At 44.0% G+C, this 22,516-nt stretch overlaps 1 protein-coding gene across 6 annotated transcripts; it reads right to left on the minus strand.

The window, feature by feature from the left end:
- Positions 1–128: 128 nt before the first annotated feature.
- LRR (Leucine-rich repeat) lies at positions 129–22,491 on the minus strand. 6 transcript variants are annotated; one of them, NM_001273859.1, is made up of 22 exons: positions 21,699–22,491; positions 11,785–11,882; positions 10,493–10,543; positions 10,276–10,425; positions 10,133–10,216; positions 8,952–9,178; positions 8,722–8,883; positions 8,563–8,660; positions 8,311–8,352; positions 7,702–7,889; positions 7,557–7,634; positions 7,162–7,495; positions 6,115–7,102; positions 4,897–5,059; positions 4,514–4,588; positions 3,881–3,901; positions 2,931–3,519; positions 2,457–2,861; positions 2,282–2,395; positions 2,159–2,215; positions 1,587–1,993; positions 129–1,323 (listed from the first exon to the last, which is right to left on the minus strand). In NM_001273859.1, the coding sequence occupies exons 1-22, from the start codon at positions 21,733–21,735 to the stop codon at positions 1,231–1,233; spliced, it is 4,461 nt and encodes a 1,486-aa protein (NP_001260788.1). In that variant the 5' UTR covers positions 21,736–22,491; the 3' UTR covers positions 129–1,230. The 6 variants fall into 6 exon arrangements, with proteins under 6 accessions (NP_001260788.1, NP_001163076.1, NP_001163077.2 ...); NM_001169606.2 differs by lacking the exons at positions 1,587–1,993; positions 3,881–3,901; positions 8,311–8,352 and having other exon boundaries at positions 659–1,323; positions 10,297–10,425; NM_001169604.2 differs by lacking the exons at positions 3,881–3,901; positions 8,311–8,352 and having other exon boundaries at positions 659–1,993; positions 10,297–10,425.
- Between the last annotated feature and the right edge of the window lie 25 nt (positions 22,492–22,516).

Here is a 22,516-nt window from a genome sequence, read left to right on the forward strand (position 1 = left end):
TTTGGTATTTTATCGGTCTGCTGGGCTTCTACCATTCTAAATATCGTAATAATACTGGGATTACTCCAATGCTGCCAATAGGGCCCCTGATCTTTCGAAATTCAAAAATAAATAAATAACACTACTGTCCAATATCGTTTCCGTTTAATTTGAATTTCAATAGATTACAATGATGTTTTAATTGCTTAACTTTAATGAACACGTTAAGTTTCTCTTATTTCGTTTCGGGGTTTTGAATGAGAACGGGATACACTCAAAACTCGAAGTGTGTGGTCGGTGGTGGACTGGTTTAAAGTTTAAACGCTGCTCTGAATATATTCTGTGTCGTTGGTGCAAACTACTAGATCATCAAAATTGAAGTTGATCGTTTTGCGATAAGGGTAATTAGTTTTCTATAGATTTCGGTTTTCTGTTGTTAAATGGCTTAGTAATTTTATATCGGTTTCGTTTTCGCCTAGTTTCTTAAATTGTTAACTATTTAGAAAATAATCAATAAGATCGTCGGTCTCCGCCTTGTTTCTAAATAAATGCATTTGTTTCTGGCGGCATAACGCGCCTCAAAATTTGAAAACGGATTGTCGCTTAAATACTATAAATACTATAAGTATGTGTATAGGGGAGGTAAACAGAAAAGGGGAAATAATAAACCATAAAGTTTGTATTTGGAAGCAGTTATAAAAAATATTATATTTCATTTAGATTTTTTTAGGTTTAGCCCATTAAAATAGTTCTTATACACTCAATCGAATTACATAATATGTATAGTGTATCATATTCATTGCGTTATTTTCGTTAGTTTCATTGAAATTGATGTAGAGCACACGCTAAAAATATTTGTAGATTAATTCTGTATATAATTGGCACTTAACTGATTTAAATACATAAAAATATAAAATATAGTACACAAAACATTTTTAAAAATATGCAAAGGTTAATTTGGATAAAAGTATCAGGGTTTGTATCAATAAATAAATCACGTTCATTCTAAATTGCCAAATGAAAACAACACACACGCGGCATTGCACATAAATTAATGGTTCAGTACGATAAGTTGCAACCTTGTTTCCCTCTATCCTTCTGTCTTCACCATTTCATCTCATTTCCTCCTTATCATCAGTATCATCACTTAACGTTATCATCAACCCTACTATCTATCACGTGAAACTGTGGCAGGTTGGGTGAAGGACTAGGGATCGACGTGAGGGAATGTTGAGCATATAACTAGAACACTTATAAATCAACGACATCCTCCTTGGTGTAGGTCGAGTCTCTAAAACCGCGTCTGGTCGCCATGCTCTGCTGCAGTTCTTCAACTAATGTCTCCTGTGGGTAAGTGGAAGAGTGATTCTATTAGACGGCTCGATTAAATAGGAGCTAAACAGGCAAACACAAACTAGATGAAATTACAGGCAAAATGCGGCATACTGGCTAATACGACACAACTTAAGGAATACACACTATGCAGCAAATGCGAATGTTAGACGCACAGGATGAGCACCGAAATCAACCAAGCGAAGTAGCCAGCCAATTTTGATCGCTGATGAATAAAAGTTATCGCATTGCAGCTCCGGCCTCGGAGATCAAACCTCGAATAGCGTGGAGATCTCCTTGCCGGCTATCCGCTTCACACCACCACTTTCTGCGCAGCTTCCAGACTTGGCGCCCAACTGTCCGTTGCGCATACTGAGGATTTCGTTGCTGATTAAATTGGCACAGGCCTTGGCATGCTGCTTCTCGTAGCTGCTGGATGAACTGCTGCTAGTGCTGGTGGTGCTGCGCTCTGTGATGGTCTCGGTGCTGTCAGTGCTGCTGGTCGAGCTTACGATCCGTGATCGTGTCTGGCTCTGGTTTAATACTGTCATCGATGTGTTGGCGTTCGTGGATGAGCTGACTGATACACTATTGGAGGTGGAGCCTGTGGAGGACGTGCTTGTGCGGACACTAGTCGCGTTCAGCAGGGTTCTTGGCATAACGGGCGGCTTTAGGGGGAGTTCTTTACGGGTAACGAACGAGTACAACAAATCAAAATATGAAAATAAATAAGATACAAAACAAAGGAGGTCAAAAGAGGTTGCATCACTTCTACTAACAGAGAAGCTAAGTGCTAGGCAGGCATTTTCAAGCTACTACTCGTGCGCATGCATAGTGAACAACTTACCCATTCTGTTTAGACCCGCTGCTAGTTCTCGCACAGACTTCTTTTCAAGGGCACCTCCTGAGAGAAAGAAAGCGAAAATAATTGATATATGTACATATATGCAAACATTTTGAAATGACCTACCTGGTGTAATGCCCACAATGCTTCCACCGCCACTGGTGGATAAAGCTATGCCCGGCGTGATGCCAACAATTGAGCCACTGCAGGTATTTCCAAATGTCACTATCTCGACATCATCTGAGCGGAAAGAGAAAAATTAACTTCATTATTCGCATTCCCTTCTAATTTCTTCACACACCTTCTTCTAGTTTGTCCGGCGTGGTCTTGCTGGAGTCGGCATTCCCATTGCCTGTAATAAGATCTCCGCCTGCCTTTGGCTCGCTTCCAACAACCGACCACGGACGCGGCTTCTGCAGAACTATGGGTGTTCGCAGGATGCCGTTGCCAGTCTTCACAATAACACTACCCTCGCCTGCGGCATGGCTTTTGATCGAATCGCTGCTGGGCGAACGCGTTTTGTCCTCTCGGGCGGTTGCCTTAAGCAGATTAGAACTGGGCATAGACGTCTCCTCAGCACCGGTGGCAGATCCCGAGCCGGGACCTCCTTCAGTTCGCATCTTGACCAGCGGGGACTTACGACCCACCAGTGGCGAATACTTCTCTAGATTGTCCGTGGACCGGGAGCGGGTGGCCCATGACGCACCTTTATTTTTTGTAAATAATTGGAACATTTAGAGCTGCTTCTCATATCAAGAGGAAATTTGTCTCTTACTTTTGAGCAATGGCGACTGGCGCTCCAATTTAATTGGTCGGCGTTCCTCCAGAATGGGAGTGGTCTCCTCGGAGGTCATATGTCCATTCCCATCGCGGCTCATCGTGGGACTGTCCACAAACGACAAGGAGCTGCATTCCTCCGACGTTGGAGAAACTAGGGGAGTCAGGGTAGTGGGCGTAACAGAACCGGGCCGGAAGAAGTGTTCCAAACCTTCGCCAATTTCCCTGCTGCCCCCGGCGCACTCGGTGGTGACCAACGGCCGAGTTGGTGCACGCGTTTTGGCCCGCTTCGGACGTCCTTTGACCAGATGCTGGAGCTGGAACGAGGCGCTGGGCAGCTCGGTGATGGAGTCGCAACACTCATCCACTCCTCCGTCGTCCACAGCGATGCTGTCGGTCATATTGGCGGCTCCCACCAAGGCGGCGGCACCTGCAGCTGCACGGGCGGACAACTGGGAGTTAGATCGGTGCGAGGAGGGTGACTCCAGGAGGTCAGGGAAGTGGCCCAGGCTGAGATTCTCCACCACGGACTGGGGACGCACTTTCTTTGCCAGACTGCGTCGCTTGGTGGGCAGATGCGGTGTGGCCTGTGGTAGATTATGAACAGGATTAAGATGTGTCTGGTGCATGGATGTTTGTATATTATGAGATGCTTATGCTTCATTGAGTGTGTGAAATCATGAAGATTGTTTTAGGTTTTTTTTTTTAGGGACTCTACAAGAACAACTACAAATCAAAACGTTTAAAGAGTTACGACAGATAGTCTACAGAAACGAGCAGTCTACAGAGGATTGGGATAATAAAAGGGAATTCTTCCCCAAAAACAGTGAACAAAACTACCTAAGAAGCCAGAAGAAATTCGGATTCTTTCTGTTTTGAAAAAACACTGCCTTTCGGAAGATTTGTAGATTGATAGATAGACTTAAGAACAAGACAAAAACTACTTACAAGGTTGAGATATTCCAATTTCTTTTTTGTGTTGGTTTGGATTTTGAAATGCAATTATGTAAATGAGTTGGAGACAAGGTTTAATTATAGTATGTTTAGAAGTACGAGTACGAGTACGAGTATTTGCGATTTTGTACAATTGATTTTGATTTTGGTTTCGTTTTCGGTTTTGGTTGACATTGATGGTGATGATGATGATCAGATCAGGGCAGGAAGACACGAGAAAAATAATGAGCATGAGCATTTGGTGTACACATTTAAGCAATTTATTAATGAGATTCGTTGTATATATAGTATGTTGGGACGTTTGTGATGCAAGTGGGGTTCTTCTTTCATGTGTTTGCATGTGTCGACTACGTCCAGCTACTTGGGTATGGAATAAGTGTTCAGTTTTACACATGAATATACTAAGCATATATGTATGTATGTATGTATGTATGTATGTATGTATGTGGTAGCGTGTGCTTGGATAATGGTGGGGTGTATACGAATTCTTCTTATAGGTCTTGGTACTCTACTGTTCGCTTATACTCTTTAATATATGATGTGGTTATGGACTAATTCGTTTTATTTGGCTGATTTCGGAGGCGTCTATTGCATCCACTTGGGTAGCGACAGATTTTCAACACTTACAGTGGGCGATTCCAAGCCCAGTTTGGGCAATATCGAGCCTCGTCCACCCGGTCGTATGATTAAACCATCCGCATCCTGGAACAGAAGCACACCGTATATTCGTTAGTCTGAGTCTAGGTCCACTCTAAATAGTTCTTCGATTCGGCAACTCCTCAAAGTGGGTGAAATATTTGTAATCGAATGCGCTGATAAGCAGAGGCAAAGCAGCAGCACCGACGATCAAAATACCAACTGCTTCACTTTTTTTGTGGGTCGAAGCGAAAGTGAAACCAGCCGAGGGGCTTAGGACCATGACATCACATTTCCCATTAGCTGGTGGGGCTGATAAGAGCCACCCACACTCGATTGGTTCGCTCGCAGGTCGTATCGAATGTAGCACTTACATGACTGGAGCGACTGCGCACGATGTCCGGCGTCTGCGGTTCGTCTAGCAGCACCGATGGCGATTCCGCGATGCCCATGCCACGGCGGTAGCGGGTCAGGGCCTCCAGCACCTCATCCGTAGCACGGTCTGAGATGGCGGCGGCCAGGGATTGTTCGATCTCACTGTGGGCAGAGGAGAACATGAAGAATGAACAAAATTAGTTAGCAATAGAGAAGGCATTCGGCAATCTACTTCTTAGGAGACTGATCCGCTCTTTCTGGATCTGTGACCAACTCCTCCAAAGGCTCCTCGTCCGGACACGCCTTATAAGCTGGACTTGCGCCCGAAGACTGATTACTCTGCCCTGCACCGAAGCAGCAGCACAAAGTGCGCATGAGACCCATTTCTTCGCGACACTTTTTCCCAACAGCTGGAAGCTAAATGAAGGGATGAGCAGCGCTGCTCCGATTCAATAATCACAGATAAACCTATAGACTTTCGGCCAAATCCGCAACAAGCGTTTGGCTCCGAGATCCCGGCCACAGTGAAAATGCATTCAGCTGTTTCTGGTTTTCGGGGTCTGTTGTTTTTAATCTTATCTAAGCGGTAGCTCTCCCTCCCACTTATGTGTATATGGGAATACGTAAACAAACAGATATTTTCCAACTTTCGTTGGAGCGAAAAGAGCGCGCAGAGCGTTCCACATGGAGCTGGTTTAGGAAGTCGAGTATGCGAAAAAAAATAGAGTCATTTGTTTTTTTTTTTTTTTTGCGTTCTTGCTGCCTCTCATTTTAGGCGATGTGCGAATTCTATTGCGAATTAGCTTGTTCACGTTTCCGAGAATATTACTCATAGTACATACATATTTATTTGTGTATCTTATTCTAACAATTCTTCAGCCGAAAAATAAATATTTTATTTAATGTCACGAATTTCGCATATCTCGTTTTCGAGGTTTAGCTATAAAATATTAATAATCTTATGTTCCTAATCTCCGTTAACCCTATATTTATATAGTTATAAAATTTGTTTTTGCATTTTCCTAATCAACATTCGCATCGAATTAGTCAAAAATTCGATTTCTCTCCTATCTCACCTCTTACTTTTTGTATATGTAGTTGGTTGATAATGGCTTGAACTGTTGTCTCGCTCATTTAAATAAAAACACCTTTCGCCTAACTATTTTGCTTTTTAGTCTACTCTCTTAAATTAGTTGATTAAGTTCGTCGAAACTCACCCAACTTTGTTCATAATCTCGCTGCCGGCGTTGTTAAGCAGACAGATCTGCAGGAATTCCTCGGGCACCACCAAACGCTCGGCAAGAGCCTTTCGAAGATCCTGAACTACGATCTGGTTGCCCAGCGTTTTCGGACACTGCTCGATGCCAGTGCGCATCATCGTCTCCATGGTCTCCTCCAGATAACTCTTAATCGTGTAGCTCAGTTCACTGGCCACTCGGGTCATCTTCATTTCGATGGGATGACTTTCGTTGCGAACGGCCTCTTGCAGCTTTGGCATCAGTTGTTTGCAGTTTTCGGCGTCGGTAATCAGGCGCTGCACCGCCGAGGCGGATTCACTGCCTCCCTTGGCCAGCGAAATGGTGTCCTGCGTCTCGGCCACCAACTTATCCACCAGCTGGTGCGTGGAGGAGAGCATGAAGCCGTGTTGCAGCCGGAATCCTTGTCCGGTGGCCCGCTTCAAACCATTGCAGTTGCGCTGCAGCAGCTCCTGCATCTTACGCATCACCGCATCTGTCTTATCGGGATGGCTTTTTAGATGCGGAGCGATATCGAAAACGGGAAAGGGAATGGTGCGCATGCTGTGGTTGTGCTCTAACGCGTAAACGATATCCGCATAGCCCTGCAACGTTACTCCGTTCTTGTCCATATATATGGTACGCAGCCGATTGTTGATCTGCAGAGCTTTGGCCAAGAGTCGGGCGCCCACATCCCCCATAAAGTTGCCACTGATGTCCAGCTTCTGAAGGCTTTGATTGCTTCCCAGAGCGTTGATGAAGTCGTGCAGGTCGTGCTTCAGTTTATTCTCCGACAGTACCAGCTCGACCAGCGGGAAGTCGTCCTTCTGGATGAGGTTTACCAGGGCGTCCATAACGGGCGGAATGTGCTTCGGCTTCATGCCCGTTAAACTGCGGGTCAGGTGAAGCGTCCGAATCGAGGGGTTCTTGGAAATGGCTGTCAGCACGGGCGCTAGCTCAGCATCAAGATCTGCGGAAGAAACAAGAAATTACATTTTGAACTCAATGGTTATCCTCGTTTGCGCTTACTGTTATCGCTTATGTCCAGGCTTTGCAGAACTCGCACTCCATGGATGCAGGATTCAAGCACATGGGCACCTTGGGCGCCCAGCGTGTTACTGCTGAGATCCAGATAAAGTCCGGCTGTAGACTCGTTGCAGGCCAGGCCAAGCAGCAGGTTCTTCAATGCCTCCATGGGAAGTTTGCAGCCGGCGATATTGAGGTGCTTTAAACTGAAGGTGCTGGTAAAGAACTGCTTGAACGAGGGCGGGATCTCTTTGCCCTTCTTGGTGCTGAACGAGTTGTGCGACACGTTCAGGTGGGCCAAATGCGTGGCGCAGCCGCGCAACAGAGCACCAAACAACTGCAAACACATATAGACCAAAAATGAGTACTGGGACTTCTATGGAAATGGAAATGCTTACATTTTCCAGCGTGATGTCAGTCGAGGCCAGATCCAAGTGCTCCAGCACATTGGGTTGAGCCAGGAAATTGTGCAAATTCTGCAAAAATTGAAATATTTTACTGACATCTAGGAATATTTCGCTTTCCGCTTTCCGAACTACTTACGGTTATATCATCTTTGAGACTATTACCACTTAGATCTAGATACGTGAGCGAGTTGGAAATACTTTGATTAAGCGTCAGCGAGTGCGACATCTGGTTGACGCCCTTCGAAGTTAGTCCGCAGTGGGCCAAAGCCAGTTTGCACAGGCCCTTGGATACCTTGGCTATGGGCCCAGCCAAATGAATGGCACCTAATCCGCGGAAGAAACAATATACTATTAGTTACAGAGCAAAATGCTGACCAACACACGTACAACGATTGTAGGATGAATGAAAAAAGCATGATGTTTCTTTGCCAATTGAAATAATTACAGATTTGTTTGTCTAATAGATCAATTTGATTCACATAGAGCAGAAGGCTTGAAGACCAGAAAGATTAAGTATTCTGGGAAACCCTGTGTGGCCATCGTCAATAACAATGTGAGAAATGGTCTCAAAAATCAATTGGGTGGCTCAACAATGGCCACACATGTCGCCAAAATCATTCGCAAACTTAGGGAAAACAACAAGAATGGTAAGAGCAATATAGCAGTAACACAACAACAATACAATGTCTAAGTTTTGTTTAGATAGATGGCTGTGGTGCTATGGTGTCTATTGGTGGCTGCAAACCTTGTACAATCTTTCCAAATAGGGCGCACAATGAACTTGCTCCTACACAAATCGCAAATCAAAATGGCAAACCGACAAACGACAAAACATGGAAACGGCGGGGAAGAGAAACGATAGCAGAGAGGTAGACAAGAATTGGATTAATTGGATTACACGAGGCGGGTCTCGATTACAATTCGATGTCAGTTTGGGGGGCACCATTGTCGCCGGGGGCAGGGCAGTTGATTGGCATCCCGGAATTCGAGTACGCACCTTTATCCTCAATTATATTGTGGCTCAGATCGATGGTGCGAATGGCGGGATTGCTATTCGTTATCACAGATATCGATAACTTGTTCAGGAAATCCCATCTGCAAAAAAAAATTATACATTTTTATCAATGCTATCCAACTGACATATACCAATCCTTACCTTAAGCCCAATGCCTCCAGGTGCAGCTCTTCCAGCCACATCGAACGCTTAAGGACGTGCAGGATGCGTTCCAGGGTCTCGTGGGACAATCGCATGTGGGCTGCCTTCAGGCCACGAAAGAACGTGTTGTATTCCAACGCCGAAACGATGGCCATCAAGTCTCTGAAATCAATAATCAAGGAAATTAGACTTCAATTAGCTAGCAGCAACAATTTGTTGCGACAACTCACTTTGGCTCCAGGTGGTCAAAGTCGCGCAAGTTGAGGACTCGCGTGTCGTGCGACAGATAGATGGTGTCCACATCCCAAGCCACCTCCTCGCGATAGGGAACGCCGTGGAAATCGCACATGCAGGCGTACTGGGCACTGAATCCCCCACAGGGACCCACATTTCGGGGATCGGAGGGTCTGAATTCCTCGGAGAATATGGTCTCCCGCTCCGGTGGCTGTATATCAATCTGAAAGAGAGGGGAGGAGCGCAAAATACCAGTTCATTGACCTGATGCAAAATTTGGTTTAAAAAGTTCTAGCAGGGCGTTCAAAGGTCTCAAGGGTCCGCCTTTGTTGTGTTGCTGAAGTTGACCAACTTGAAGAACAATGCAAAGTTTCGGACTGCCTGCTAAACTCCTCGAAAACTGTTTCTCTCTGTGCCCCTTCTCCTTGGGCCATCTGCTTAAACTTAATCTCGCATTTAACACTCTTGTTGAATGTGAGTTTTGATGGGGCTACATTTCCAGGCGTCAACCCGATGACGCCTGGGTCGCGTGCCCTGCGGCAATTATTCCAGCCAATTGTTCGTCTACTAGACGAATCGCTAGATAAAAGTCGCTAGACAACAACATCTATGGGATGGGCGGGCTATGGAACCATGGTCGTTCGTGGGTGCCTCGTGGGCGAATCTCAGGCGATTTGCATAAACATGCCGGGCATAATTTACGACAAACTGGGGCCAGGAGCATTACAAATGCATTGAATTATTAACCCCATCTTGCGCAGATGACGACATTTATGCACTTACAGCCTAATTGAACAGTGGGCGGGGGTGGCATGCTGACACAGTGGGTGACATACCACATACTCGTATGTACATATGTACATACATGTGCCAACGGCAGATACACACAATTGCTCACTAAATATTTAATTAAACATTAATTAAAGCCAGACGTGAGTCAACGGACAGTGCGTTAAAGCGATGGGTACACTTTTTATGCATACATACAACTTGCAAAAAGAATCTTTGTAAAAGTTAAGAACTGCATTGATTACTATTCACAAATAATAATATTAAAAGAGTTGTTGTCTTGGCTATCTTCTAATAAATAAATTAAGTAGCATATGCTCCTGTTCCCAACCCAATGAAGTTCAGCATACTGAACCCACTAGTATCCTTAATTACTCCCATTGCTTACCTTTCTGATGATGTACTTTAGAGGAACTGTTGGGAATATCTGCTTGATGGCCGAGGCTAGGTCGGTTAGAATGACATCAGCGTTCTGCAGAATGAGCATCATTGAATGGAGATAATTACATATAGAACAGTGCGCATAATGACCAGTAAGTGGTTGTGCCTTACCGAGCTGAAATTGCCCGCATCGCCGGTGGTAACGAACGAGTAGGGTCGATCGTTGGTCACAATGGAGAAGTGGGTGGACTTCTTGCTCTCGACGCCCACAATGTCCAGGTAGTGGAAATGGCATTCGATCTGTTTGGGGAAATAAATACACCACGTTGAAGTTATGATATTGAAGAATTCCAGATGGCTGACTCACCTTGGTGGGCACTTTGGCACTGAGCAAATAGACCCTCACGGGAGTGAAAACCTGCGAAAAGAAAGGAGGTGCAAAACATGGGTGAAAAGTGTTGTAATTGGCAAAGAAAACACACACACCAGACATGCGTGCCAACATGCCTGGCTGGAATAAGCAGGGGAATGGGGCAGATGGAGACCATTCCTCAGGCATTCAGTGGAGTGTAACTCCATTATCATGACAACCGGAGACTTCAAACTCAATCAATTTGGCTGGCCTTTGTCTACTAGCAAGAATTGATTGAGAAAAGTTTGCTGCTTTTAATGGCAAATCAAAGTGCGTCGAGTAATTCGTTTAGCTCTTCAAATGTTCAAATGCAGTGGCCTAGAGCGCCTGGAGTCGGAGATAATGGGAAAGAGTTGGCCCCATCGACTTTGGTAATTGGACACTTTGTCTCCGCCACCTTGTAAGCCGCTTGCACAAATCAATTTTCCAGCTGTGTGCGCTCTCCAAGCGGCCGTACAAGTGGCCAGGAATGAAATTAGCATAGTCCGGCCCCCAGGAAATGCCCAGGTGGGAGAGAAGTCGTGCCCCTGCGCCGCTAAGTATGCTATAAAATATCAATTACGTTTCTGGGCCAGTTACATGCCTACGGGCAGCTACAAATCGGTTGCCACCATCGGAATGCTCAGGAGATTTAGCTAAGTGAGCCGTTTAACAGACCGACTAGACCCTGTGGTACTATGCTAAGTATGTATCTATTAGATACCCAGAAGTTTAAGCTGAATTTTTAACTTTTACCACTAAATCTACAGTTTACTTTTATACCATGTTCATTTTTAGCATGAGAGATTTGAACTTCACGAAATGATTACAGAAAATGATGTGCACAATAGTTATTTCCGTTATTTTCACTGACAAAATATAGTTGTAAATATAGTTAGTATTATATAGTTATATTGGGGCTAACTGCGCCAAAACCCTTCTTGAAAGTCCAACTTGACACACAATTATGCGCAATTCGCGGTCTAAATCTGCAGATATTCATTACATTAATGGCACTTCAGGCGAAACGGTAGCCTCCTTCGAATTTGAGGCAATTAGGCTGGGGGATGCAATTTGCTCGCACAAATTGGACCGCTGACTGCCCGCAGATGCGGCAATTTGAATCTGTGCCGCTGACAGACGGCGTCTGCTGGCCGTCATCGGATCTGGAGGCCAGACCAAGAGATCTGAAGTAGCTGGCCTGGCAGCAGGCCGAAAGCCAGGCCAATTAAGCAGCTAGCAGCCAGGGAGGCGCTTCATTCACTTACCAGAACACGATTCTCCGTCTTATCGCCTTTCGTCTCCAATTTGACCATATACTTGACCAGTATCTTTGTGTGGCGACCCAGAATGGACTTGACGCTTTCTGCAAAGAGATAATCGAGAGGAGGAGCTTAAAAATCGCAGTAAGAACGAAGATCACTTGGAGACCAAACGGAAATGCAATTAAAAGCCCCAGTGGCAGTTTCGTACGCCGATGAATTAGTCACATCCGAGGCCGACTCAAGTCGCTCTCGAAAACTGCGCCTTGCGATAACAAAACGACTAAAACAGCTCAAAAACAAAGCAATTTCAACTGGTATTACTCATTAAATGTAATTAAATCCAATGTTATGTGTAACTAATGACTAGGTTTTTATGTTATCCATTTCAAATACATAAGCTAAGAAGAGATTTCATACAGTTATACGGGTATAACAGATTTCTTTGTAACCGAAGTAACAGATACAGATACACCATTGTGCTTTGTCCCTTTTCGATTTTATTTATATACAAATCAAAATGTTAGTTGCATTTCTCGCTGTGCACAACTGCATACATTATATAGATATCTGTATGGATGAATGACATTATTATATATGTACAAAAGTTTGGGGCCTTGTTGTGCATGCCAAACTCGAGTATTATATCACTGCCCGCCGGTGAAACGAATTGATTCAATTCAAACGTATTCAAATGAAACACGTAGATATAGCAATTTTCAGGCGATAACACCCTTGGTGCCTCCTCCAACCTCCCAAAACATCCCACCCGATTCCCTGATTCCCCCATTCCCCGATTCACAGCGACAGCTACTTAGCATATAACCGAACAACACAGTGTACTCTCTTTTCTTTGTGCACACACGCCAGCGATGACGAATTATTAAGAGGGAGATTTTCGAGTGTACGAGACTGAGGAGGAGGAGGAGGAGGAGGAGGAGGAGGTGGGCCGGGGAATGCCTCCACTGGGGGTGACCATATTATGTCATGCCAGAGTCATGTCAGATTCCCAAGCACCTCCGACACAAAGCCGGGAGTTATGACTACTCCTCGTCTGGGCACGCCACCGTACAGGAATGGGCAAGGAGCAGGAGCACCAGAAATAACAACCATGTGCCAAAGGGGAAACGGGATTGAGATGTCGAAAATTCATGCATAACTGCCACGCCCAGCGCTCCCAAGCTCCCCAAACGAAGAGCTAATGCTTATACCCTAGTAGAGGGTATGTTACCCAAGGGCAACATTGTTCTTTTCTGCTGAGGTAATGATATCAATGTGATGGCTCTTGCTTCAAGGTTTGTATTGTAGTTAGTTTACCACAAAGTGGCTACAAGTATCCATTACTGATACAAGCGGGATAAAATTATTAAATCACATTATAACACAGGATTTTTAGGATCAAGGATTAGCAAGAGCAAGTCAAAAACGAACTACTTTCAGGATATAATTAAATATTATTTAGATTTCTCTTCTAACTACACAAGATTGTAAGGGACTTTTGCCCCAATAGAGGGCAAGATGAATCAGAATCTGGAATTTCTCGAGCAATTGCCAAAACGCTTGGAGGGCGAAAAGATAGACGGAGAAATACGGCCATTAGCTTTACAATGGATTTGCATAAAGTGGGCCATAAACATAGCTGCGGGGCTCCCTCGATCCTGACCACACTCAAGCGGCGGAAACCCAGAGTGGTCCAAAATAAACAAAGTGACAGTTTGTCTTTATGGCCCATCACAACAGACAGCGGGAATCGAGGAGGAGTGGATGTGGGTGCCTGCGATAATGAGTGCCAATTGCGCGTTATGGCCAAAATAGATTGTTAAGACGGCTAGGCACGCACGATACACACACGCACACCCAGTGTGTGATACAAATCAAGCGGGCATAATCAACCAACAGCTCACTGATTCCCCACTCTTAATTATGGAGCTCAAGCGCGTCGAATGCGAACGAACTCGGGCAGAGAAAACGCCACCAGAGATGGCTTTTCGTGGGCTATGAACTTCGGTTGCCAGTGTGTCAATATCATGTGGAATAGAAGGAATTCAACCCAGCGGAAGTTACCGAAGTTTCTATGCTCTTCTTCTGCTGGTTGTCAACTGTATTTGCTTTGTTATCTGATTACAAAGTCCACTGCATAAACTCCCAATCCCAATTTTCCTTCTGCTACAAAGCCACAATCCACACACAAACAAATGAGGTCAGAGTCTTGATATAAAGAAGTAATGAATTCAAGGTTCTCAAGAAAGTATTTACATTGGGCATTTCTATCAGAAAGGTAGATAAGGTTACATTTCATTTCAGATAAATTGAAAGATTCGACCTTCTATGAAGTATATTTTATAGTTGTTACCGACATTAAATTGGAAAAATATACGGGAAAATGACTCAATTACACTGGAAATAATTAAAACACATAGAAATGTTATCTCTTTCCGGTTGATATGCACAATTTAGCAATCGTTTCCAAATACCCTGCAATGTGAAATTATTGTTCAAAACTACAAGTTTGGTGGACATGTCACCAGAACTGTTTTCCAAACGTTATGGATGGCTAATAAAAAAAGCCAACATTGGACCCCAACGAGGTCGTGGATGTTTATCTATTATTCCTACATACTGGTATATAGAAAAACACCTGAACTTGGTACTTCGCTTGATATTTGCCATTGGCCTGGGTCATATTTTGTCTGCCATTTGAGTGGTGCATCGGATTGCAACTTCTGGGCCATGATTAGCTGTCTGCACCGGACATTGTCAGTCCGTTTCTGTCGCGACTCCATTTCCTACTGAAGGAAATTGGACTTTAATTGCCTTTTGTGGTTACTTTACTCAGTTGGCAAAGCTGTCAAACACTAATTGCATCTTCAAATGAAAACTCATTTCAATTGATACATATTCGTATTTCACGAGTGTCTTCAATCTACGTATAAGCTTAACGATAAAACTGTTTGAAGGTGAAGATGTAACCAATTTTAAAATGAGTTCTACTGTAACTTGGTTACAGAGTAATTTAACTGCATTTGGAGCGCGAATATTTAAAACGCATTTTAAGATATATTAGTTAAAATAATATACCTAGACGGGAGTATTATTCTTATATTGGTTGAATAACCTTCTTAATAATATGGTTTATTCAGGAGTTCAAGGAACTGATTCTCAAAAGTTTGTCAAAAAGTTAGTGCTCGGCTGGGAAACCTGCAGGCGGCATGGGGAGCCATTGACGGCAATCTAAGCTGGCATAAAAGCCAACGAGTATGACCCAATTCGGCGCATTTTCCACTTTTTCCACTTTTTGCAGCTGCACAGCTCAGCACAATGCCAGAGATTACACGAGTTCAAAATACTCTACAGGCAGATACAATGTGTATCTGTATCTGAGACCGTGAATGCATCTGTATCTGTATCTGTAGCCGCGAGTGTAGGTGCATGTGTCATCTGTCCACAGCGCCTTTTCGTTTAACACCGTGTTTGCAGTTCGTGTTTTCAATCTGTAGCTCGCATTGTGAGCAGCAAAGTGTGCGCTTTCCATACGCTGCAGGTTCTAATGGACGTCCACATCGCTGCCTGTGCAAATACAAAGGCTGTCAAAACTAGTCGGCAAACAAATAAATAGGAGCACCGAAGTGAACAGGGAGCCATTTCCCAGTTTGACAGCAATTGACCGGGGGCGGTGGATTCGTTGGTGGATTTATAACAGTGGGGAAGGCGCCTATACACTGGGAAATTCTGGAAGAACTTGTCTAACTATATCTTACTATATATCTCCAGATTATATCAAAGCCGCATAGAAACAGAATTCTTCCAGCTACATGAAAGCCGTATAAGTTAAGTTGTTTGGACATGTCAAAGTTATATTTATTAAAAGTACAATTTTCAAATTGCTTTTGGGTTTCAGATAGATAGATTCCTTACATTCTTGCTACTTGAATAAGAAGTCTAATGATGTCAGAAAACGTTCAATGAACGACAGACGATTGGGCTCGAATTACGGAAAATGTGAGTTTGTTAAGTTGGTCTGCAGTAATAACCCGAAATAACGAAAGAACGACAGAAGCGACCAGCTAACGGGAAACGCTTTAAAGTCATTTTATTCGAAGAGGAAACCAAAGGCAACAATGGCAAGGCCTCTGCCTCGTTTTGGCGTTTGTGCTCTGCCGGCACAAAAGAAAGTTAAACGAAGATGGTTATTTTCGTTTTCTTGGCTCAAGAGTTGCGATTACTTTACGTTATGTTAATTATATTTGCACAATGGAGCCGGCTGTCACAAAAAGGTAGAAAGGCAGCAAAGACGGTGGGCAGTGGCTGCATTTATTCGGCCGATAACAGAAATGCAAATTACAAACTTTGGCAGCTGCTTCGAGTTGTCAGTCGGAAATTCAGGCCAATTCACCGGAAAGTGCAGCAATCAAAATGTATTGACCCCTGTGTGCGATAAAGTAAACAGATAAATGGGCCTCAATTTATTGTGCGTGAGTCAGAGTTTTCGATCTAATTGCTGTTAACAAGTGACGACGATCAATTGTGGGCGTGGCATGTGGCGGGTTTAATTCGCTTGACCTCAAAACGCAATTTATTGTGCGAAATTTTCGTTCGAGCAATAGAAAGCGACAGGTTCAGCAAGTTCTCCTACGACTCGATAGCTCTCTCTCTCTCTCTCTCTATCTCACCCGCTCGCAGGCCATTCCGCCGTCGTTTTGCCCGAAAAAGAAGTGGGCCAAAAGCAGCTGGCCAAAAGACGATGGTGAGGGGGCTTAGAGCCAGGTCAGGGATGCGAGCGGCGTCATTAACGTCACTTCTTGGGTGACACAATTTCGCCCAACATCACAGATGCAGAACGAGAGGGGTAGACACCTGGCGAAAGAGAGATAGATAGAGAAAGAGAGAGAGAGAGAGAGAGAGGGGTGTATGGGCGGCGAAAGAGAGGGGAGATATTCGCATTTGTCTATTGGAAAATGGAGCACATGAGCGTGTTTCGGCTTTTCGGCTTTTGTGAATGCGCCGCGTGCGTTCTTTCTTTTTTATTATCATTTTTGTAGAACATCTTCGAGATGTGGCCAAACTAGTTTCCAAATCAGGTGAAAATATATATACGCCACTAATGAGCAGCGAGGATATGTGGAGCACAGGTATCATTAAAATGGAGCAGCTCGGCTCGAAAAGCGAGAGTGAAACGATGGCGTTGGAGAACATTAATGGGTCACTGGAACTAAAAACAGAAGCTGGAGCTGGAGAGGATAAAGTGTTGCATGTACAAATAGTATGTAGTATATATACAGCGATTAAGTATGCGCGCTAATTGCGAGCAATTTGCCACTTAGTTGGATGGCAAATGGCTAGCACTTAATTGCTGGCATAATTTATCGACCGGCATATTGATATCCACTGGATATGTTCCCCATAACTAGGTCATCCAGAGGTCAACCATCGGCTTTTGCAAGACCTGCAAATTGGGGCAGGCCCATTTGAGTGCCTTTGTTTCTTCATCGAGCGTTTGGCATTTAATATATACAAAGCATTTGAATAGCTTTGCATTTCGCACTTTGCTCTGCGAATTTTCCCACACACATTTCTCGGAGGGGCAATCAATTTTATTGCGTCCACTTGAGGAAGGTCAAATGATTTGAGACCGCTATTGCCATTTTTCAGCCGATGGCCCTACTTTAAATTTAGGTTATTGGAAGGATGCTTCAGGGTTACGTAAGGTTGATAGTGGATTGAATAGGAGTTAAACATTATTTATAGTTCACTATATACGGTCCTGTTGTGCTGGTTAATAACAAAGGAGTGGAATTCTAATGATTTATTAATAAATATTACAGATGGTTCAATATTCAATGGAAATATTATTTTTATTGCAAACAACCCACCCTGCCATTCAATGGGCAACCGCTCCTCCAAGTCATTAAATTATTTTTATTTGCGATTCCAGTGGATCACGAGGAAGTCTCTCACTAAGCACACTCGTTTCATTTGTTTATTTGCCCTATTGCATATATATGTATGTATGTATATGTACTTATGTATGTTCATGCTCGTATCTGACATTGCAAAACAACGATTGTGGTGGCGACCAGGGGGCTTTACAATGTGAGCACTTGGGGAATTGTCTTCTGGATGAGTAAATGCAGTCGAACCGCTCGAGATAAGCCTTTGAAGGCAGGCCAAACAAATGCGTAAACAAACAAAGAGAGTTCGCCGCAACAGGCAGAACCAAAACAACAATAACAGCAACAAGAACAACAACAACAGGCACCCAAGCCATCAATAAACTTTCAACAAGTCAATTTCCGTCGAGCAAGGTGCGGTGGTCAGAGGCGTGGGCCACAAGAGAGGGGGTTGGTTGTGCCAGCTTTATGAAGTGCCAAATGGCCTGAGCAATCACACCTGACCGAAAACCAAACCAGACGGAACTAGAGATCGATTGGCGGCGAGCAACGATGTCGGGGTTTCGAAAGGGCATAGGATTAGTCATAAAAACTCAAAAAAAAAAACATAAAATATACATTTTCATAACATACAGTAATGGATTTAGTTTAAACTAGCATTCCATAGCATTTATTTATTCATCTACGTATGCAAACAATATGTGAATTTCTCTGTTTATAGATCCCTATTTCTGGAGTCCTTAAGAATGAATCCTTATGCATAAATTAGGTTTTATTAGGTATAGAGCTTATTTCTGAAGCAATTGCAACATGAATTTGTTGAAAAAAAAAAGTCAGAATAGCTAAAATGGAAGATCTGATTGCGAGTAAAAAGTTGGGGAGTGGAGTGCTGATATGTGGAATGTGCATGGCCCAATGACTCACACAGTAAACAAATGAACCTATAGCACCATCACCAGCACCACCCATTTCACCTGGCCGACCGTTTCGAGGTGATCTTCTATTGCTCACCTTTGTCGCGATTCTGCTTGACCACGTCCCGTATCTGCAGCTCGATGATGCGGCGCAGGTACTGGTCGATGTGAGTCATCATCTCCATGGTGCGCATTTCACCCATTCCAGCACTTAACGGTGCTCAATAATACGAACGAACAATGGTAATTGCACCAATGGGTATGATATCTGGCTAAAAGTTGGACGGCGGGCGGCGCGTTCTTAGCGGATTTGCAGGGCCAATTAGCCTTGGTAGTGCGCTGCCACTTTGCGAAGCCAGGCCAGACACCGAGCGCGGCGATTTCAGCACTGAGCGCTGATAGCCACGATCGCTCTTATCGGCCAATTTTAGACTTATCAGCAGCGCGAGAGTGAAGGAATTTGAGCGAACCGAGGGGGAACTTTAGATAGCTTTACAGGGTGATGGAGTACCACTGTAAACGTAGAAAGTGTTTCACGATATATAGACACGTAAAATGGATTATGGTTTTAAAAACATGCGTAAGTTTAAAAAACCTCTGCAGCTAAAGCCTTTATTATACTTTTATGAAGTATACATGTATGTCCGTTTGTCCGTATAAATCATTCGAACCAAACTGTTGATATAAGCAACATTAAGCAACACTATTCTTTTATCTCACATCAGTTACACAACAAATGTATGTTTACTAAAAACATATCCATTTAAATTGATTGCCCTTCAATTTAAATAACTCTGTTGTGTTTACTGTGCAAGGTTTTTTCTTTACATTTTCTTATCATGTTCTATCAAAGACGATTGCGATCTTTGTCGTCTTTGCCAGAGAGGAGCACAATCTTGGTGGCTTATTTATGAGAACCACTGCTGCCGACGACAGGTGTCCAAACATTAAAATTAAATTAAATAAATAAAGAAAGCGACCGGAGATCCCAACAGCAGAACACGGACCAAGTTGCATAAATCAGACAGCCGATCGCGCCCATTATATAATGCCCAGTTCGGATTCGGGTGCAGCGGGTGCATTGGAGCGGAATCAAGTTTATTTTGGACAGGCAACTGGAACCGGAGCAGCGGCAGCCAGCGCAGAGATCATAAATAAAATTGTCAATGCTCCATTTGGAGCGAGTGCTCCAGATTCCGGCGGAATCGCCTGCCGTTGCAGCTGCCGTGGAAATTCAAATATGTTATAAACGATGGCGCAACACCCCGCCCACTTAATCAGAGTTCGTTAATTGGCAGACGGGAAGCAAGACCCGTGCCGGCGTGGAAATAGGATAGAACAACAAGCCGGAGATGGATGGCCATGTCAGGTGAGGCATGCAGACAGGCGGCACAAACAAGTCAGGCAGTGAGCAAACAAACAGGGAAGGTGTCAACGCCCAACAGGACTCACGAACGGGACACCTGGAGCCCGATGCTCCGAGCAGGAACTGGACTGGTGGAAGTCTGCTGTCAATGCACTCAAATTAAATTACTCCGCTCGGTGACGAGTTGGAGCCAAATTCCTAGGGACGGGCACCGTGGTTTGAATTAGGCAGGAAGAAATTGTGTCCAATTAGAAAAACTAACCAATTAGGTGCACTACTTGATCAAAAACACGACCCACATTGTCACCGTTTGTTGGTTGATTTTGTTTTTAAGAAGTAAAATAACTAATTACGTCTTGTATTCTTTAAGTTCTTGGAACAGAATATTTTGCACATTTTCTGCTTGAAACGCGATCACTTTAAGCCTAGTTCACTCCGAACTCTTGAAGGAAACATTTCGAAATGGGCCAAGAACATTTTCAGAGAATTCTTTTATTTGGGCAAAGCGTGTGCTAAAACAAAGGCAATGGCTATCGGAGCCAAGTGAATGAACTGCATGTGAACTTAAGTTTATTGCAAATAAGGTTTATTAAGGTTTAAGTTTATTGCGAATAAATGAAAAGCATGGAATTCTGATTTCTCTTATCAGTGATTGTGGCGTAGTAAACTCGAGAAAAAGTTGGAGTATCTATATTCAGTTCAAATCATAGTAAGTGGAACATAGCGCTTTCCGAGTTTTGCCCCTCTGAATTCGGAACCAATGTGGATGTGAATGTGGATGTGCTTCACGGATGACTGCGATTGGAGCAGACACCTGTCATGGGGCATTACGCGGTCTGCATGCCGCCGCTGAGTGATTCGGCTTTTGTCAGATCGGTTTTCACGCCCGCGGAGAAGCCAACGGGTCGGCCAAGCGTTAAGCGATTTCCGTAGTAACCAGAACTTTTGCTTTAATTGGTAACCATGTGGCTTGTTTGTGGAGCCATCGTATTGCTCACTAGCTGCAATTGAACAATGAGTTTGTTTATTTACAGAGCTCGTCCATTGACTGATATCAATATATCGCGCTTCGAATGTCATTTAAATGGAAAGCCTTGCCGACTTACTGTTGTTTATCGAATGCGTATATGTATATTACTTATTACACATGTACATATGCAGTGCTTCTCTTTATTTTCATAATTATTTATCGCTAGCGGTCTGTTGGGATTTACACTTTCTGACTTTGCGTTGCCTTTCAGCTCAATTAACTAGCACGGAATCTACCTACGAACTTTCTTGCATGAGCACACAAAAATGAGTTTAGAAAATGTATTAATTATTTATTTATTATTTTATTTAAATTAAAAAAATAGTCTTTTTGGATTATCAAATAACTCACGTATTATTTTTAAATATGAGTGTTAAAGTTAACGAATCAGTGCTTCGAAAACTGTGAGTGGTTGGGATTTCCCCGGGGGGTTGGTGGGTGGCAATGTCGCAGTGTTTGTGAGCGTGTGTGCGGGTGTTTGGTGTGTGTGTTGGGGGTGTCGCATCTAAGAAAACGGAAGCCGGCGGCCCAAACAGAAGAGTGAAGAGCGAAAACAAAACGTCGTCGCTGCGGAGGGGATGCATCTGCATTTGTTTTTGTTCATGCGTTTTCCAAAACAAAGAACGATGATGAGGGGTGGGCGGTGGGTTGGCGCAGGGGGGGCGGCCGCAGAGAGCAGGGAGCCAGGGGAGAGGAAGAGAGAGAGCAAGAGCATTACTCACCGTTGAGGTCCTTGGTTAATTGCGAGCGCGTCGACATTTTGTCTTGTGATATGCGAAATTCTGCGGCGAAAGTTTGGTGAAAATGAAGTCAAACAGGAATGACCAGGAAAAAAGGGCCAACAAAATTGGCTCTAAAGCGGCTGTTTTCGCTGTTGTTGTTGCTGCTGCTACTGCTGCTGTTGTTGGTGTGTTGGTGGTGGTTCAATTTCAATCCTGACACGCCTTGCAGCCCGAAACTGGATTCTTGAGCTGCTCCCGCACTAAAAACCGCACATCGGACATTGCGCCTGTTTGCCCATATTTTCGTTTCGACTGCCTTAATTTATTTTTTGACCAACTCCTTGTTTTTCCAGGCTTTTCTTATTCTTATTCACATTATTTGCACACACGAGCAGGACTTTCGTTTCGGTTTTTCACGCGTTTCCACCCTCGTCGCGGAGTCGGAAAACGGAAAATTCACTGAGTCGCCGCCGCACAGACAGCAGTTGGCTTTTCCTCCGGCACTTGGGCTTAAATCTTCTTGTGTTATTCGTGAATTTAGAACTTTTGCTCCGAGTTCACCAGCATATTTGTGTATATTCGCGTTTTTTTTCACTTCGCCTTCGGCATTTTGGTTTTTTGTTAACGGCAGCCTAGATAGCAATTCCTGAGCGAAGTACTGTTCGGACCGGAGTGCCTTTAATTTATGACTAACTAAATCCGGCGAGTTAAGTTAGTTTGCGAAAATGGCCAACAAATTAATAAATTCACGATCCGCACACCCAGCCAGTTTCAGTTTCAGTTTCGACTCAGTGTGACCAGAGTTGGGAGAGGACCAT

This window comes from Drosophila melanogaster, chromosome 2R (assembly GCF_000001215.4).
Source record: "Drosophila melanogaster chromosome 2R".
NCBI classification, from domain to species: Eukaryota; Metazoa; Arthropoda; class Insecta; order Diptera; family Drosophilidae; genus Drosophila; species Drosophila melanogaster.

What these genes read in the sequence shown, in the direction of transcription:
- LRR (NM_001273859.1), bottom strand. Translation starts at nt 21,735, where the DNA reads ATGTCGACGCGCTCGCAATTAACCAAGGACCTCAACG. An exon ending in CAATATAATTGAGGATAAAG is followed by an intron (nt 8,353 to 8,562) that starts GTGCGTACTCGA and finishes CGATTTGTGTAG; the next exon opens with GAGCAAGTTCATTGTGCGCC. An exon ending in GAGATTATGAACAAAGTTGG is followed by an intron (nt 5,060 to 6,114) that starts GTGAGTTTCGAC and finishes CTCTGCCCACAG; the next exon opens with TGAGATCGAACAATCCCTGG.